At 33.4% G+C, this 19,927-nt stretch overlaps 3 protein-coding genes across 10 annotated transcripts; 1 reads left to right on the forward strand and 2 right to left on the reverse strand.

Moving 5' to 3' along the window:
• Positions 1-509: 509 nt before the first annotated feature.
• LOC112712473 (UDP-rhamnose/UDP-galactose transporter 5) lies at positions 510-3,335 on the forward strand. The gene is made up of 6 exons (XM_025765367.3): positions 510-832; positions 1,184-1,427; positions 1,627-1,811; positions 1,892-2,092; positions 2,299-2,460; positions 2,766-3,335. Exons 2-6 carry the CDS (start codon positions 1,298-1,300, stop codon positions 3,054-3,056), a joined length of 969 nt encoding a protein of 322 aa, XP_025621152.1. The 5' UTR covers positions 510-832; positions 1,184-1,297; the 3' UTR covers positions 3,057-3,335.
• A 979-nt stretch (positions 3,336-4,314) lies between these two features.
• On the reverse strand, positions 4,315-6,724 carry LOC112712474 (small ribosomal subunit protein uS13z/uS13y/uS13x). The gene is made up of 4 exons (XM_025765368.3): positions 5,999-6,724; positions 5,654-5,814; positions 5,247-5,435; positions 4,315-4,630 (listed from the first exon to the last, which is right to left on the reverse strand). Exons 1-4 carry the CDS (start codon positions 5,999-6,001, stop codon positions 4,525-4,527), a joined length of 459 nt encoding a protein of 152 aa, XP_025621153.1. The 5' UTR covers positions 6,002-6,724; the 3' UTR covers positions 4,315-4,524.
• A 759-nt stretch (positions 6,725-7,483) lies between these two features.
• Positions 7,484-18,135, reverse strand: LOC112712475 (protein GIGANTEA). 8 transcript variants are annotated; one of them, XM_025765371.3, is made up of 16 exons: positions 17,707-18,036; positions 17,165-17,257; positions 16,926-17,061; positions 14,594-14,665; positions 14,380-14,434; positions 14,080-14,222; positions 13,603-13,877; positions 12,749-12,804; positions 12,260-12,500; positions 12,024-12,174; positions 11,579-11,788; positions 9,929-11,476; positions 9,541-9,609; positions 9,084-9,302; positions 8,389-8,481; positions 7,484-8,239 (listed from the first exon to the last, which is right to left on the reverse strand). In XM_025765371.3, exons 3-16 carry the CDS (start codon positions 17,025-17,027, stop codon positions 7,940-7,942), a joined length of 3,534 nt encoding a protein of 1,177 aa, XP_025621156.1. In that variant the 5' UTR covers positions 17,028-17,061; positions 17,165-17,257; positions 17,707-18,036; the 3' UTR covers positions 7,484-7,939. The 8 variants fall into 8 exon arrangements, with proteins under 8 accessions (XP_025621156.1, XP_072060070.1, XP_025621154.1 ...); XM_072203969.1 differs by having other exon boundaries at positions 14,360-14,434; positions 17,707-17,988; XM_025765369.3 differs by lacking the exon at positions 17,165-17,257 and having other exon boundaries at positions 16,926-17,142; positions 17,707-18,135.
• Between the last annotated feature and the right edge of the window lie 1,792 nt (positions 18,136-19,927).

The raw sequence follows: 19,927 nt of genomic DNA on the forward strand, positions 1-19,927 counted from the left end.
TAATTTTTTTTAAACAAAAATTAAAATCAGAAGAAGTTGTTAAGTGAGATTTTTATTTTTTGTAATTAAATAAAAATTTGTTGATGGTAATATTTAATCCATATACTTATAAACACCAAAACGGATTTTTTTTTAATAATTCGCATTATATATGTCAGCTAACATATTTAATTAGATACTAAATAAATATATTTATAAAAATTTATTAATTTAGTGATATTAAATTATATTAAAATTATAGTTTATATAATTAAAAAAATATACCTTATAAATATATTTATTTAGTATCTGATCAGATATATTAGATATCATATATGTTGTGAATTAATATTTTATATCATTAATTATTAACAAAAACTCTTAAATTAAACGACAAAATAATAAAAATAATTAATTTATAATTTTTAAATAATTAATTTAAAAATAATCAAATCTTTAGCAACTAATTTGATCAGTAACCTCGATTTTAACACTCATAATAAAAATACAGATGTTACTTCAATTAATATGTCTTTAGTTTCTTATAAACACTCCACACTTATATTTATTTTTTCTTCCGAATAAAATTATCGCAAAATTTTCTTTTATGGTAGCAGATGAATTTGATGAACGAAAACTGTATAATGTAGTGATGATATTTTTAATAATAATGATAATAAATCTTAGTAATTAGTAGAGAGAATAAACATATGAACTTTGGCTTCTTCTTTCTTAATCTTAAGATAACATTCCATTCACGCCATGCTTCATTGCTTCACCATGCAGATTCTTCTCTTCTTCGGTGCTTAGCAATATCGTGTTCCTATATCTCAATGCTCCAATGCCATTCACGGTTTGCTTCTTCTTAATCCACAAAAACTGAATTCAATCTTATCACTTTCTCATTCCTTATTAATTGATTTTCACCGATACGCTTCTGGATCTGGGAACCGATTTGGATCTGTTTGTTCGTAATGAATTAGGACAATACGATTGTTAAATCAAGATTTTTTTATTTTTTTTATTTTTATTTTTTTGGTATAACATAGCAATCGCCCAGAAATTCCAAGCTGCAATTGGAATTGGAATTCTTTTGGCGTAGAATTGTATTGGTTTTGTTTCGAAAGCTATTGATTGTTTTAATCATAGTGTTTATCTTTTGCACCCTCAAATGTTAAGATTTCGTGATCTTCCATTTTTCCAGGCTTATTTCTTTGTTCAAATGGATTGAATCCTGCACATAATTTCACTGTGTATGGAACACTATGGAGGCTAATTAGAAAATATTGGTGTTAAATTGCGAAAACTCGAAAAGAACATGGCTACAGCTACCAAGGCTGAAAAGAAGGCTGCAGTGGATGCAGCTGCATGGGTGTTCAATGTTGTCACCTCTGTTGGTGTTATAATTGTTAACAAAGCTTTGATGGTCACTTATGGCTTCAGTTTTGGTAAAATCCCTTTTCCAATTTCTACCTGACATTTCTGTTATTGCTCTTTGTGTTGTCTTTCCCCTTTGAAAAAGTTTAATTTCTATGCACTGATAATTTGAACAATGCATGGAAGGTGAACTCTGTTTGATATACCATATAAGGATTTAGTCTTAGTTTCTTGGATTCTCTTAATAACATTTGGCTATACTTCTCGCAGCTACAACATTAACAGGTCTTCATTTCGCCACGACAACTTTGATGACAGCCGCACTAAAGATGCTAGGATATGTCCAGCCGTCTCACTTGCCATTGTTTGAACTTCTAAAATTTGTGTTCTTTGCTAACTTCTCTATTGTTGGAATGAATGTGAGCCTAATGTTGAACTCAGTGGGATTCTACCAAGTGAGTTGGGATGTTATTTAGCTATTGGTCTATCAATAAATAGAGTTTGTAATTTAATTTTACCATTTCACCATTGGCAGATTGCTAAGTTGAGCATGATCCCTGTATCCTGCCTATTTGAAATTGTTTTCGACAAGATTCGGTATTCAAGAGACACGAAACTGAGCATACTTGTTGTCCTTATTGGTGTCTCTGTTTGCACTGTAACTGATGTGAGCGTTAATTCAAGAGGATTCATTGCTGCCTCTATAGCAGTATGGAGCACTGCTCTGCAACAATATGTAAGTGTGACATTCCTCTTCATGTGATGCATTACATCTGTTCAAACTGAAATGGCATGATTCAATCATAATATATTCATTACGAATACCTACGCACTACACACTATGAAGCGAACTAATGTAGTCTTATAAATTATGCTTTTAGAAATTATGGTATTTATTAAAATGTTACTGATGTGGGTGTTTCTCAAATCCTTTATGTGCAGTACGTTCATTATCTTCAACGGAAGTATTCGCTAAGTTCTTTCAACCTTTTAGGACACACAGCACCTGCTCAGGCTGGAACACTACTATTGATAGGCCCTTTCCTAGATTATTGGTTGACAAACAACAGAATTGACAAGTATGCTTTCAACTTTGGCTCCTTGGTAAGTACTGCATCACAAAAAGTTAATCTCAATCTATGGATATGTAGATAGGAGCATATTATGATGAATGACTTGATCTGTTAAGTCATTGATTTCTCCATCAAGTGTATGTATATAACTCAACTGCTAATGATTGAATTTCTGTGTATATAAATTAAATCCTTTCTTTCTTCCCATAATCTGTTATTTAAATTGAATCAATGGAGCCAACTCTGTTAGTTTCTTGTCATAATCTGCTGTCATTTTTGGATGAATAAGAAATTGATCCTAACTGAGCATCTCAATTCTGATGTTGATTTTGGCAGATGTTCATAGTTCTGTCATGCACCATAGCAGTTGGCACAAACCTCAGCCAATTCATCTGCATTGGGAGATTCACTGCTGTGTCGTTCCAAGTACTAGGACACATGAAGACAATACTTGTTCTAGTGATGGGATTCTTATTCTTTGGTAGGGATGATCTCAATCTCCATGTGATTCTAGGAATGGGGATTGCCGTGTTCGGAATGATATGGTACGGGAATGCCTCATCCAAGCCCGGTGGAAAGGAGCGATGGAGCCACGCTCTCCCCACCAACAAAACAGAACCACGATGATACTATGATTGTGATTTGTTGGTGAAACCTGAGCTCACCAAGAAAGAAAGAAAAAGAAAGAAAGAGAAATATAGATAGATAGGTCCTTGGAAAGAATTTTTTTTATTTGAAATCAGAACCCCTAGGGGTTCTAAATTATTTCAGCCCGATTTTTGTAATTCTTTGAAATTTCTTAGTTTTGGTCTCGGTGGATATTTCCTTGTAGGTGCAGGTTCCCTGCCATGATGAAACAAAATATTTATTATTCCGTTTAGCTAATAAATTCCTTTTGAAGCCTCAGTTTAGAGAGAGTTGAAGTGTATGTTTGGTTCTTCCATTTCTATCCAATGCTGACATGCTGTCAATAGATTAAATAGATTCTAAACTTTGTAATTCTAGCACCCTCGTCATTTGCCCAACAGGCCAACACTTTAGGTTCTGTTGTCATGAGACAAATACAGAGATAGAAACAGAAATTTGGGGGCGAAATCGGGTTTGGACGTAGAGACAGAGAAAATTAAAATTTAGCCAAAAATCTTGTTCACTTAGGACTAAGATCATTTTTTAAGTCAGGTAATATTTTTGAAGTCATGCCAACGATAACGAGGACGACGACAAGACAAAAAACAAGACAATCTCTGTTTGTTTTCCCTGCAATGCTGTCACCTCCAATGGCACCCACCCAACGCAGACACTAGGGCACAGTGGGAAGTTCAGAGCCCCCAGATTCAAGCTCCGACGCACCACCAAAACCTTAATGGTGCTGCTGTATCGAAAACTAGATGCTTGCCAAAGCTGAAACCATTGCCTTCCCTACCTAGCAATAATTTCCAACCATGGCCGAGTGAAAAAGACAAGGACAAAAAACACAGAATCAGGATGAAGATGAACAATTCCAGTAGATTTTGATTTGAATTTATGATTTGAACGAAGAATCGTGGTTAAGAAAAAGTTACAAGGTGAAAATAACAGAGGTCTTTTTTGTAACTTATATTTGAGACAATTTCTTTTATATGTCGGTCTCAAATTTTTTTGTCTTTCTGTCTTCATATTTCCCTCCCGAGGCAAAATCCAAATAATCCTTCTTCGGTTAATTCTCTTCATTTTCAATTGCGAATGCAATATAATACATAACACTCGTATAAGAAAAACCAAGCATAATAACAATAAAAAAAGTAAAGAACTCATTTGCTCAGGTAAAATGTACCCCATCGTAATTTTGGCTTCACTGCTTTTACTAAGCGTTAATCATTTGAAAGGATTTTGTTAGGCCAACTTCTTGTTAAAACGCAACTTAATACTATTGGATTGGAAGTCTGATAAATCTTAAAATATCATCATAATTCAACTAAATGGAAGCTTAAAACAAATAACCAACAAAATTGAAATTGTCAAGAGAGAGCATATAACCAAAAAAGGGCATCGGTGTGTAAAACATATGTCTGCCTCTTCAACAATATCTAATTTCCAAAACCCAAAATATAACAGTTTAACGCTTCTTCGAGACACCAACAGTCTTTCCCCTACGGCCAGTGGTCTTGGTGTGTTGGCCACGAACTCGGAGACCCCAGTAGTGCCTCAAACCACGGTGATTTCTGCAAAGCAGTGTCAATGTGTGTCGATAAAGCTGTTAGAACTTTAAAACTAACCAATGCATAAAGCATAAATTCATCAGTGATTGATTTTACTGCATATAACGTGATAAAAGAAATGGAAGGCGAAAAAATAACACACATTATATAATGAAATATTAGAACATATTAACTTGATGGTAATTTCTTTGGTGAAAAGTGAAGATTTTTTCTAAATTTAGAATGAACATGGGCATTGCACATGATAAATTTTTATTGGTAAATTTTTCCTATTCTGAAAAAAAGCAGTCTTCACTCTTCACCTTAGCATTACCCTAACTTGAAATATAAACTGCACTGTTGTAATTGTAACAAAAACTATCAATTTTATAGATCACATCATGATTGATAGCTAAACCAAAATATACAATCAACAAAAGCGAGTGACCTAATTTAATTTAAAGAGATGAACTTCATAAAAGATTCAAGACAAGTATGTCACCCATGTCTTGTACAACTAACTATATATGTGAAAAGAGACACAGACAGCGAGCAAATTCATTCCAACTTAGTTGGAACTAACAGGACAGAACAATTCAACAATTCTAAATAAAAATTCATTTAGAGTTATGAGTGAGACCTGATTTTCTTGAGTCTCTCCAAGTCATCCCTGAGCTTCATGTCGAGAGCGTTGGACACAACCTGGGAGTACTTGCCATCCTTGTAGTCCTTCTTCCTGTTGAGGAACCAATCTGGGATCTTGAATTGCCTTGGGTTGGCAACCACAGTCATCAGATTATCAAGCTCAGCAGCACTCAGTTCACCAGCTCTGCCCAAACCATCATCACAAGCAACAAAAACCATACCCTATCAGATAATTTGGCTTTATATCCTAATGTATATAATCTATAATTTCAATCACTAGTAAGATAACAAATGCCACAACTTATCTTATGATATCATATGCATATACAAGAACTGTTGAGTTGTTATTTATAAACCATAAATTATTTTTTAATCCAACATAAAAGGAGGAAGGTAAGGTACCTCTTGTTCATGTCGATATCGGCCTTCTTACAACAGATGTTAGCAAATCGCCTTCCGATACCTTTGATGGAGGTCATAGCAAACATAATTTTCTGCTTCCCATCTACGTTTGTGTTAAGAACACGAAGAATGTGTTGGAAATCCTCGTTCGCCACCAGAGACTACAATACCCGAGCCAAACCAAAATGTCGGAAACCAACAAAAAGGGATTCGAATATGAAGAGACAAGTAACAGTTACGAAACTACAGCAGCTAAATAAAAATTGCATCTTTATTTCAAATCAGCGGAACAATCACCACAATCAAAAAGAGAGAGAGAGAGAGAGAGAGAGAGAGAGAACGCACCATTTTGGATGGAGAGTGAGTTGGGAGAGAGTGAAGGATTGATGGCGCCGAAGCTGAAACTCTTGGGCGATTGAAGATGCAGAAATTCTAGGGTTTGGGAGTGAAATGCGATCTTATATAGTGTGCTGCGCTCAGGGTTTTGTTCACTGTACAGGGTGAACTATGATTTGAATGACAAGTTTGCCCCTCAATGTCTGCGTACTACGACAGCGTTTCGTATATCTTGGGCTTTCAATCCTTTGGGCTTAACCAAAAACAAAATAAAAGAAACCACTTTTTTTTCATTAGGTATCTATCATTTCAGACTACAAACACTAAGGTGGGTTTGGTACCATGAAAACAAAATTGCATTTAATTTACGTTTTTATTTTTAGAATTTTGTAAAAGAATAAATAAAACAGTAAGGACAACAAATAGAAGGTGAATATTCTAATAAATATTCTATAATTATTTTCATATAAAAATGTTTTTTTTTACTATTGGATGGTAGATTATTAGCTTTGATTTTGTCATTTTAGCATGTTATAAAAGTATTATCTTTATTTAAAAGCATAATTATTTTCTTTAAATCGTTATTCTTTTCTTATAAATCACTTTTAAAATATAGTTAGACAAATATATTCACAAAAAGATATTTTTAATATTTTCATTAGAATAAGTGCCTAATTAGAATCTCTTAAAAAAAATCACTTGTTTTATTGGGTATTTATCATAATACTAATTGCTTGTTAGTTTGTTGGCTCTTGGATGGGTTAAATAGGGATAGTTAACCTAAAAATCTAAGACTTTTCCATGTATGTCCACAAAAATCTGTTACATACTACATGCTTCGCTATCTATCTTAAGACATGTTTGTTTCTAAACCAAAAAAAAGAAAGACGTGTTTGTTTTTATTGAAAAATTGAAATGCTATTTCACTTCTTCTTTTAAAAATAGTATATTATTAGTACGAAAAATCAATACTTATTTTGAAAGAAGCAACGATAGGTTAAAACAACTTATTTGGAATACTAGGAATTAAAATTTATTCGAGTTAAATTTTTTTTCTTACTTTAAAACAACTAAAAATGAATGATTTAAATTGTTGTCAGAATTTCAATTCTCATTTTTTCTTCGTTTGTAACAGATTTCCAAATCAATTCTCACACTCTTCAAATTTAATATGTCAAATATAAAAAATTGAATTTCATTCTATTAATATATTACAATCATTCCAAAATTATAGAATTGAGTTTTAAATAAAAATGAATTCTTTCGTTAAAAAAAAAATAAAAATAAAATTCTTTTCTTATATTAAATAGTTTCCAAACAAGCTAACAATACCTCACAGTGTTCTCTTAAAAACGAGTTGCAACTTCTAAGTCAACTCACTAGGCATATTAGTTCCTTAATGTTTCATGAGAAAATTGTCTTGTTGGAATACCGTATAAATGTTGTTGCTATATTAAAACGTAAAAAAAAAAACCAAAGTGATGATGCCAAAGATTAAATGTCACACAACTTTATAGATAGATTAAAAGTAAAGCAGCTGAACACAGACTCATCATACAGTTAGATTTAAATGTCATTACAAGCCAAATCAACATAAGCAACACATACAACATAAGACAAGGATTAAAAAGTGGTTTTTAGTTAATGTACAAATTTCTTCTACCGAGAGCATAAGTACAATCATTAGCATGCAGTCCACTGTGAGAACTTCTGATCCAGGTTCAGAAACAGCACATTAAAGCATAATACAAAATTAGCTTTTCTTTTCTGTATAACCAAACTGGAATCAGGACTGTGGCATTTTTAACAGGACTAGCACATGATGTTACTTATTTTGCAAACCCGTTAGTTCCAAAAGCATAAATGACATCTGTTTCTATAACAAAGTCTAGGCAAAAAATTGTCATAGACTAAGATGGTTTTACATGATTTCACTTTCACTTTTCATGTTCATATGGTAATGGTACAGCCTAATTCTTTTGCTGCGGTATTGAGATACTTTATAGACAACTCATTCGAAAGTTGACTGTGAGCTTCCCATGTCAAGCATTTTTCTATGTCAGCTTGCCAGTCAGTGACATCCAAATTGAAGTATGGATAAGAGGGGTCGTGGATGCCGTTTATTTGCGGCGGTTTAGGACCAGATCTGATCGAACCTGTATGCAAGATGTCCCGAAGAACCGAAATGCTCAGCGCACGGACGTGTGCACTTGGATGGGAGAGGCATCTAACAGTGGCTGATAGGCGGCACTACAAGTGGTATATTCACAGAGAGATCAGTAAACAATCTATAGAATAATTAATAAAGCACATAAAACAAGTTAGAAATTCATATTCATGTTAAAGCCATAATTTCATTAACCATATGTTAGCCAAGTTAGAAAAAGATGTTTGGTTACCTTTAACAGGTTTGAAAGGCCATCCGCCACTGCCAATCCAGATTCGCCCAACTCGAGCACAGGCTGTACTGCTCTAGCTGTTACTTCCAGCAGCTGGTCATCATTATCAAATATTGAGAATTTGAGATACTAATATCAGTAAAAACATTGGAAATGCCAAATCCATCCTTCAAAGTGATAGAAGTTGGTGCTAAATGTTAATCGGTCACAGGATGAATGTGTGCATTGACTTATGTTTTCACACCGAACAACAACAACAACAACAACAACAAAGCCTTGTCCCACTAGGTGGGGTCGGCTGGTCAAATGACTCCGTTGAGTTCTATCATGTATCAAGTATACAGAGAGACCGTTTTCACACCGAACAACCATGACAAATATCTTGATATTCAATCAGTGTATAGAATTTTACAATATCAACTAATCAGATGCTGTCATGTGTATGACTTAATGACAATAATCAAATAAGTTTTTTGGCATACCTAATTTGAATGGATTTAAAGAGTTAACATAGAATTCAATGACAATAAATAATATAATCTAATAGAAGAAAATTCCTGTGATTATAACTTTCCACCATCATGTGACCAGGAACTGAGTCTATTGCTTTTTAACTTGTTAGTAAAGCAACTAGTTTCACTAGTAACTGAATTGAACTTCAAAATCAAAGAAAAGCTAATGTTGTAAAATGCTACCTCCAGCTGTGGTAAAGTACAAGCTTCTCCATCAACCAGCATACCATCTGTGGCTCGTAGCAGCAAATCTGACGCACTTGCCAAAATTACCAATGACTCTGCACTATCATGATTCCTCATTAGCTCCACTATCAGTTTCACGATCCGCTGATTGACTCTCCACATCTTCTGACCCAGATCATCATCCTTGGCAATCCATGGCTGCAATTCCCTCTCCGCCTGACAAGCAACAAGCCGAAGAAAGTGACTAAACAGATGAAATTTTCGAAACAAAGATAATACAGAAAAAGACAACTGATAAAGAAAGTATAGGTGAGATCTTCAGCATCAGATATTTGAACTTCATAGGCATTATGAGGCAATTCTAAAAGTAATTCTTAATTCTTCTTGTCAATTATATACTCATTCTTTTAAATTATGATTAAATAAATTAAAGGTAATAAGGCGAAATTTGGACCTGAAGAACAACTGCTGTTGCTGCTTTTGTTGGTGACGCTGATACAACATTGCATAATGCATCAACAACCTACATAAAAAAATAAATAAATAAAATAAAACCCAGTAATGATCCTTTTTAGCAGCACTAAGGAAATTAATGACATATCTTGCTATCTGAATCGACTATAAAAAGCTTTTTAATGTCTCTTATTGGGGTATCGTCTTTGTCTCATTTTCAATAATCTTTTTCTCCTTTTAAAAAGTCTATCTCCCCATGATTAACAAAATCATAATTGTTATATCAACAAAAGTTTGGTTTCAGAACTCTAGGTCAATTTAAAAGAATAACCAAAAACATAAAGAAAAAGGATAACACAGTTTGTAATGTACAATTTGTGCACTTGTACCTGCCTCCAGCCCTGTTGGGCAGAAGTGCTTTCTGCACAAGGTTGAGTTTCAGGGGAAGCAATCAACTTGTGCCATAGTAGTGAAACAACAGAGAAGCATAATTCTTGTTTCTCTGCCAGCATGGATCTGAGGAAAATTTGTGCATTGCAACTCAATCCTATATGTCTGTCCATTGTAAGAAAGTTGGCGAGATCAGAAGCATCCAATGGGAAACCTGTGACACCTTTACCTAAGGTACACCCTCCTGATGCTTCATTTGAACAAGAAGTTTTATCAGGTTTGCGGTTAAGTTTTGAGGGACCTGAATCTTCCAAAGTAGTAATAGATGTTTGCCTAGGGTCAAAGCAGCTACTACTTTCACACTGATTGTGTCTTTTACTATCAAGAGAAACAACAGAGTCCTTCCAAGTAGGTGCATGAATTAACGTAGCTTCTAATGGCTCTGCTTTGATAACTATAGACGCTACCGCTTTGCTATGAATATCTATGAGATTATACAAGGATGATGCTCTGGAGTGAATTTCATTGTCCCATTTGCACCGAATCAGAACAGAAAGAGCACGCATGCAAGCTTTGGACCGTCTAAATAGTTCAGAGACATGCGCAGCAACCATAGCTGCAGCGACTATCTCATTCGAGCTGTAACTCCATGGGGTGCCAACTGATGACGGCTTCAATGAAAACAAAGCCTCCAAAATTGCTAAGATTCTGTGAGTATGGCGTATAGCTGAATCTACGCCGTTCTGCAACTCATGTGACGTTCCATTTATTCTAAAAGGCTTGGCTATATCTTTTACATTGTTGGAATCTGAATGATTATTCCCCCGTGAAATCAGAGGGAACAATTGAAGCTCACAGGCAAGAGCACAAACAGCAGCCAGAACATAAGAATCAAATGCTGCTATAGGACCTTGCTTCTTCATTTTCCTATTTCTAGTTTCTTTCTGAATTTCAGACACAGCATGCAAGTCCTCAATGATTTCCTCGGCTGAATAATTGTCCTCACCTCTCGGCCTCTTGCTTCCGCTGAATTGTGCTTCATGACTAACGCAGACAGTTAAGACTACGAAAAGCAGGCGTGAGGCGAGCTCAACAGAAGCACATGATTCTAAGAAAAGTGAATGAACCATCGTGCGGAGTTCTGCTACAGCAAGGTTTTTGGAGGCAGACCCCACTCCAAAGAGGTACTTTGATTTTCTGTTTTGTTCTCTAGTGGTGTCAGACGGAAAGGTCCTCTGAAGAATAGCTTCCACTGTAGCAGCAAATATTTTCATAAGACATGCCTCCGATGGGCTTCCGCGTGGAAGGTATTCGAGGACCTTAAGTAGGGGGATGTATAAATTCCATGATAGTATAGGAGGTTGTAGTGGAGTTGCAACTATAATCTCTGGAAGATCAACAGCTGAGGAACTTGTAGGAATCAGGCCATAAGCAGCTTCCCAAATGGTGCAAATTCTCCATTCAACCTCTGGGCCATGTGCACACAGCATGGATGCGATGCCTTGTGCAGTAGCCTCCATGGAGGCTTCTGCTGCAGGAACTTCTATCTGATCAACACTTATAAATTTCAGCATGTGGAAAGAATTTTTCTGATCTGGTTTACAAAATAAGAATGAAAAAAATATATGTAACTGACAAAAACTAACAACCTGCTTTTTGTAGGAAGAGATATAACCACCCAAAGGTTCATGTTGGACTTCTACTCCATCAACTTGCCTAAGAGGTGGGAAAAGTAATGCGGGCTGGGAAAGTACACGAAAAAGCAAAGCTGCTGCGGCATCAGCAGCTATGCCTGCTCTCATGGACATTGCAGTCCCTATTGCACGCAAGAAATGCAAATGCATCCAATTTCTAGGAAGCTGCATCAAAGGAACAGTAAAGTTCATCAGCCAATTAGCTTTAAGTCTTTCACAAAGTTTCTTCAAATGAAAACATCACAATACACAATTATTTTAGAAATAAGAGTGCAACTTTTATTCTTGATCCAAAAATCAAGCAACTTACTCATACTTGCCAAAATATTAACTTAGGTTTTCATTAATGTAGCAACAAATTAATTTGTGATTTTGCTATAAAGATTTTATAGCTTATTACCCTTATGCCTGAAGCATAATCTTCAGCAGCTCGAAGAAGCTCCACAAGCTGTACAGCAGCATCAAGTGCATCTGGGGCCCATGATGGTGGTGCTTCTAAGAGTCCAAGAAGAAGTCTCTGTGTAGCACTTGGAGTAGCAATGGCATAGTATCTGCAAAAGTCATGTGTATACATTTACTCAGGCAGATGACTCTATGAACAAGTAAATAACCAAAAAGTATTGAGTTTGGAATAACCTATGAAATAAGCGTGCATATGGCTCTAGAGCTGGCAATCCAGCAACTAGATGCTCATCTAGAGCTGTTGTTGGTGGAGGAAGCAAAAGGGCAGGGACAGCAGCTGCTGTTAAAGTAGCAGTCTCATAGCGAGCAACTTCATCATCACACACACTTAATATAACACCGGCACCATTGGCAACAGCCCATCTTGGAGTCGAAGGCACAAGTTGAGGATGCTTCCCAGAACCACGTGAAGAAGCTAAGAGAAAATTAATGCATGAGAACATTAACTTAGGAATAGTCTTGAAAAATTAATAGATCAACAAGATCTTATCAATTTTGGATTAACTGAGAAAGTGGTAGATGTGATAGTGTAGATAAAATAGAAACAGGGAAAATGAACATGAACATGTAGGCCAATGCCTACTCCGTGTTATGAGGCACATATTATGATGCATAAATTTCATTGACAGAACTTCCATATTAAATAACTGGAATTCAATGTACCAGTCGTTGGCGGCTTGAGTTCTCCTGCAGCATATTTACCCATAACACCACTGCACCTGTGAACATAGATGGCAAGATCCATTGACATCAGCAAAAATGTACTTAGTACCAGGAATAACGATAATATGGTAAACAGGAAATTGTTCAAATTAATAAAGTAGAACAAAGAAGAAATTGCAGACCCTTGGCATCAGTTAAAACATACACGATACAGTTCCTAACATGTCCCCAAGGATAAGGCCTAGCCCAGTCAACACCTAGGATGTTTTTCCTCTTGGTTACATAGCTCTAGGAGTGGATTCCCATCCTCTTATATGTTACATATTAAATAAATTGTTCTTATAGTGAAATAATTGCTGTTCTAAACCTATTTTAATTTCCCATGGTTACTTGACAAAACTTTTGAATGCAGTGTATAACTTCACATAAAAGGATTAAGAATGGCAATTGGTACTCCACTCGAACTAACTTTCAAACATTCCCTCAAATCAGCAGGTAGATCAACACATAAATATTGTTGCAAGCGCAATGGGATCAACTGACATAGGTTGGTTTATCTGATCAGTCGTTTGCTCACATATGACCATGACTTGGGTTCAACTCTCAAGTTCTCCTAATGGTGGTGAGCTATACATATCTCCGTAAACACTCCTTGGTTTGAAATTTGGTGTTTGTTTTAGTTTGGTTTCTGAAATTTGTGTACCAAGAAATATGGTTGACTTTAAGGTCAAACCTTCAATGGGCTAAAGCACACATACATACAAGATTAACATCATCTACCGAATTCAATGGGCTAAATAATATGCTGCTAGCTCGTTATGCATATTTCGGACATTTTTTAAAAGAACACCCACCATCTGAAATAGTCACTTCTAATGCCTACAGGTGCAGCCAGCAATATATCAGTAATCCATGGGGACAGAGGCCTTATTGGTTTTTTCTCTTGCTGTATCAAAGAATTTTGAACAGACTTCCCATCAACCGAGTCACTAGTGGTCGCATGGCTGCCACTGCTGCTTCTTTCTGATTCACCATATTGCCTTTCGGTCTTGAATATTGGGCGATTGTAATGAGTTAAAATTCTCAAAATTTCACCACACGCCAAAGCCCATTGTTCTGAGTATTCATTCTGCGAAAATATGCAAAGCACAAATGTAAAACTCTTTTCAAATACTGAAGCTGAATAACTGCCATATTTAGTAATTAAGAAACTAGAATACAGAACAAGAGTAGATTCGAAAAATAAATAAAGGCAAGATGAATTAAACAGCAAGAAGACTTTAGTAAGAAATTGAATTATACATCCAAATCAAATTATGAAGCAATTATACCTCACTCTTCGGGGAGACTAAAGATATGAACGAAGCGAATGGAGGGCTGCTCTTATAGTAGACTATCGTGCCATCAATAATGCATGAAATAATTGGAAGTACAACTGCATGCCCATGCTCTGGATGATGAAGAACAAATGTTGCTGGACATACAAGCAAATACATAAAGTAGTTAACATGTAGTAGAAGTAAATTAACTGTAATCTGAGACTAACATGAATTAAATGACCATGCCCATCAAAAATAAATAAAAAGACAAATAAATAAAAATTAAACTAACATGGGATAGAGCATAAATACCCAAAACATCGTCAAAGAGAAGTATTTCCTGTGATGGATAACGGTTACGGATCAACTGCCAAAATAACATGTAACAATGAGTAGTTTTCATAGAAACTATTGGATTTCTCTTGTCAAAAAGATATTTCAACAAAAAAAAAATGAATATATGAAAATAACTAGTGTATATTTCAGTTCAAGAGGTTTATTTGTAACATAAGTGCATTGTTCATACCTCAGCAATATCGTCAGCAAATTGCTCTGATGTAAATTGAATGAAGAACTCAACATATGCTGCAATTTGATCCTATGGAAAATAAAAAATAATGTCATAAGACCATGGAAGCAGAATTACAAGAAGCTTCTGCTCTAGCAAACATTGCAAGGTAGTTATACAATTCTTTACATGTGAATTTGGAGATAACGTCAAAAAATAACAATCTATTAAGTTATAAAAGAAACTGCCGAGAAATTAAATTGAAAAAGAATTTAAGTCATTGGCATCATTGTGTTATCAACATATTATCCCATTTCTGGGACCTTTTTTCTTCAACAGAAGAAATACAAGTAGACAGGACAAGTGCCCTCTAAAGAAAATCAAAATAAATAAATAAACAAATAAAATACAAATAGAAAACAGGAGCTGCACATCAAGTGAGCAAAGCCCGCAGTCCTCTCAAATCCAGCACAGAAAACCCTCTAAAACAAAGATTAGTTAAGCTACCATTAAGAAGTTGAGAATAATACAACTACTGCAATTAAGTCTTTTCCTGGTAGGTGTTGTATGACTGATCAAGCAAAGCGCATCCTATCATACACCACCATAAATAACAAGACTTCGAACAGTCCCTCAGAAATGACCTATGAGAATGTGCTCCAAACTCTGATGGTTAATCAAACAGTCACCAAGCTTCCCAGAGTACCACACTTGTAGCCTTGTAGGTAGTATCATTCCAAGATTAAAATATAGAGATGAATCCGTACATCTAGATTCATTTATTGTCCGCATCATTTCAATTTATTCGAGATGCTTATAGTCCAAGTTGTCAAATAATACAACACTGAAGAATCTAACATCTCTTTAGAATTGATTATCTCCTAACACAGATGGTTTTGAAACTTTTGTTTGGATTTTCCAGGAACTTGAGGCGTTTAGGTTGTTGACATTTCAAGATCAAGTTCTTGAATATCCTTGTTTCTGTATTTTCCAACTAGGAATGATTTCAATTGTCAATCCTCACAGAAATCAAGTTTCTTTAAATATTACACATTTATTTGGTTTTCCATACCCTAGCATTGCTCAATAACACAGTTACTAGTAAATTGGCCACAACATATAGTGTCAAGGCTTCAGCATCCTAGTAACTAAACAAGGATGGATGTGTTCAAGTTATAAAATTACACTGTTCACCCATTGCCTGTTGAATCTGTGGCTTACCACTAGGACATATTTTGTAATTCCTAGTAAAGAAGTTCAGCCTTTCCAATAAAGCCTACAGGAATCTTGCCGATTCAGCCTGAATTTGAAGCTACCCCTACCTAATCCACTTCAAAAAACTTTATGGATATGTAATTTCTACACTTTCAACAAAATTCCAGAAAATAATTTATGAAAAAAATGGAACAACTTTAGAAATTTCCAGAAGATTCATAAGATTAAACACATAGTTTTTCAATACCAATGAATGAAATAATAATAATAATAATAATAATAATAATAATAATAATAATAATAATAATAATAATAATAATAAGATACTAGTAATTTCTACAGTATAAAAGTATCCAACTGCAATATGATGCTTCCCAGGAATATTTTTAAAGTCAAACTCCGGATAAATCATCAATCATAATAAACAATTATGAACACCATTAACAGTTTACAAGTTACCAAGCTTTTTTCCTTAACATCTAATGGAAAATATCAAACTTCCCTACATTCTATGTTCTCACAAGAATATTGCATCAGTGCCACACAGAACACTCTATGCTTCAGCTAATATCAGCACTCATCCGTCACACACGCTGTAAACCAAAAATTTGTGCATGATTGAAAATTCTTAGTTAGCAACCAAATTCGGCTCAATAAAATGTTATCAAACTATATCTCTTCACATATGGAATGATCCCATCATGCCACTGACCTATCATCCTTCCATAGCTCTACTCTTAATAAAACATCTGCTACCTTTCCCAAAGAATATTCATAGAGAAATTAAATTCCCCAAATGGCTTTAATTCTATAAGCCTTATAACAAACAGTGAAGCATCAAACGAAAAAATAATTATTACAATACATACATACACACACACAAATGAATATAGATTCCTTGTCAGTAATATTGTATTTACATAATCATTCAATTTTGTATTATATCATCATCAAGTTTGAATTTTGCAAAAAATATTTCAAAAATCACATATATAGACATGTTGAATAGACTATGAGGTATTTCCAGAGGCTCTACCCATTTGAAGTGCCTATGAACTTCAAAATAGTGCAATCTACTTCAGAATGAACAACTAAACATTAAGCAATGAAAACGAAAAAAGCAGTAAGATGATACCTTTCTTTGTTGACCGTCCGGTGGGGGAGGCCAGAACAACGAGGAGTATTGAAGTCGGTCGATCCACCTTTCATTGGAAGCAGCCATTGAAGAAGAAGACATCTATGAACTCTGAAGGTTGTTCCCTTCTCTACCACTGATTACCAAAAGCAATTATCCACAATCCAGCCAAAACATGCTACCAATCAAGAATTAAGATATCGTAATTCAGCATTCCCTGCTTAGCATCAACTTTTTACCTTAGTATCCAATCCTTTCACCGAAAATTCTTCATTCAACTAAATATATTCCAGAAAGAGGGGGGAGGGGGTGATCTTGCTTTTGACAAAAACCTGGTAGGTCTCAGAAAACTGTTAATAGCTGTTTAATTCAGAAATTTTAGCTGTTTCTATGTGTGTATAAAATTTTAAAACTAACAATTTATTTCTGAGTTCCTTTTCACTATAAACATGCAAGAGAGTCTTCAAATCAATTTAAATAAAATAAAATAAAACCTCAGTAAAACAGAACAAATTATTCAAAAAATAGTACAGAAAATATGAAAAAAAATAAATTCAGAGACAGCGCCTTAATATCTATGAACAACTAAGATTCACCGCATAAAAATTTAAAAAATTAAAATAAAATAAAAGAGGAAGGCCACTAAGGTAAAAGCACAAACACCAGGAACGCAGCCAAACAAGTACACAAACTAAATCATCCGAAAAAAAAAACGAAAAAAAAATTGACAGCTGAAATTTCCAAAAAGGAGAAAAACGGGAAAAAGGAGAGAGCTATGTACCTGAGCAGTTTATAATTTCTATTATAAGGATGCGATCTCTTTGAGGAACTATCTTTGCTGATTTGGAAGGGTTCACAAAACTATTAACTGAAGCACAAAAAAAAGGGGGAAGTTTTCTTTGTTTTTTCCCCCGAAAATTTAACCGGAATAAAATTTTATGGAAGAAAAAAAAAATTCTGGAGGGATGGTGGTGGTGGTGGTAGTTTTGTGCTTCACAGAGAGAGAGAGAGAGAGAGAGAGAGAGAGAATGAAAGAGAAGATCTTTAGGAGCTCTCACAACACAAGCTTAGATTGAGTGCATACGTGGCAATGATATTTTCCTCTCACCTCACAGGCTCTCTGTCACGTCATCATGTATGTATGTATGTATGTGTACTCTCTCATGCACCATCATCATCTCATATCATATCACATGACATTGTTTCAAGTGTTATTATCGCTACTACTACTACTACTAAATACTAGTTTAATTACTATATTTCTTCATGTGTAATACCATATGTTGATTTCTCTGATACTTTAATAATTTTACATTTAAATAATATTTTTACTTTTATAAAATATAATTATCACTTCCATAATATTATATATATAACCTAGCCTATAAATATAATATTAAAAAATCGGTATATAAATTTGAGAATAAATGATATAAAAAATTAAAGTGACCTCTAATATTATACCAATGTTTTAAAAGGCTAAAATAGATAAGTTTACATATATGTCTTAAACTAAATTTATCCTATGGTTTTTTAATATAAATCAAATCAATTGGATTCAATTTACCATATATGTTATATCAATAATAAATGATTTACTATTTTTACAATATATACATATAAATCGAATTTAGTTAATTTGATTTAGTATTAATATAGATTATTAACATTTATTACTTTTAAGTTAATTTTTATTAATTTTAAAATATAAATGTCAACAAAAAAATAATCTTATTTAAATTCAAATAAAATATCAAAAAATAAAAACAAATAACAATAGAAATCTAACTTTATGTTTTAGTTTAAATTTTAGAAAGTTTACATTTTTATAACTTATGAATGTAAAAACGAACATTAAACTATTTTTGAAAATTCATTAAAAATATTACTTGATTTATTAGCATCTTAAAAATTATTATCGTAACTTTGATGTTAAAAAAATTAATATAAAATACATTTTCTAAAGTGGCATAGGAATTAAAACTTAAATATTTTTAAAATTAGAAAAAATAAATAGGTATACAATATATAATGACCAATTATATTTATATAATATATAATTTAAGAAATAATTAATATACTATAGTAATTAAATTATTATTTAATTTGTAAAATTAAGTATAAAATTATTATTTTGATGATGTTACTTTTAATTTAAACTTGGAATTTTTAGAACATAAATTCATTAAAGTATAAATAGTAAATCGAATCAAGTTAATTTCATTTACTGTTGATATAGCATATATACTATATCGTAATCAAATCCAATTGATTCAATTTACATTAAAAAATCGTACATCAAATTTAGTTGATTTGATTTACATAAATTTATTTTACAACATGCATATAAATTAATCTTTTTTGAAATGTTGGTGTAATATTAGAGATTATTTAATTTGTTTATATCATTTATCTTAAATTTGATGAATTAAAATGTCTTCAATTTGATATATATATACTGGGTTGTTTTCTATTAGAGTTTTTTACTATTGAAATTGATAATTAATTTTCAACAGTTTGTAAGACCTCTGATTAATGAAAATACTTGGCATAAGATTTTAATTTTATGTTGAAGAGTAGAAGACAAAGGTCAAACAATAACCAATATATAGATATCTTTCGGTTTAACAAGTTAAAGACTAATTTGCTGTGATATTGAGTTTCATTTAAGAATTTGTTGTTGGCCAATAAATTACTGCATGATGCATGCAGAAGGCAATATTCGAACTTCCGATACTTATTTAAAAACTAGTGAACTAACTATTAAATCAACTCAATTTATTAGTTAAGTATAGTATTATTTAATTTCAAGTAAAGTCAATGGAACATAGTTTATAAAAAATGATAGAAGCATATTTTATAAAGGTAAACAATTTTACAATCTATTATATACAAGGAAGAATGAGAAAATTTTGGTATGCATTTTTTTAAATATATTTATTTACATGTAGCCATAGAATTGAAAAAAGGACATTTTATTATTTTCAAATCTTCGATCCAGC

The sequence above is a fragment of the Arachis hypogaea genome, chromosome 9 (genome assembly GCF_003086295.3).
Source record: "Arachis hypogaea cultivar Tifrunner chromosome 9, arahy.Tifrunner.gnm2.J5K5, whole genome shotgun sequence".
NCBI classification, from domain to species: domain Eukaryota; kingdom Viridiplantae; phylum Streptophyta; class Magnoliopsida; order Fabales; family Fabaceae; genus Arachis; species Arachis hypogaea.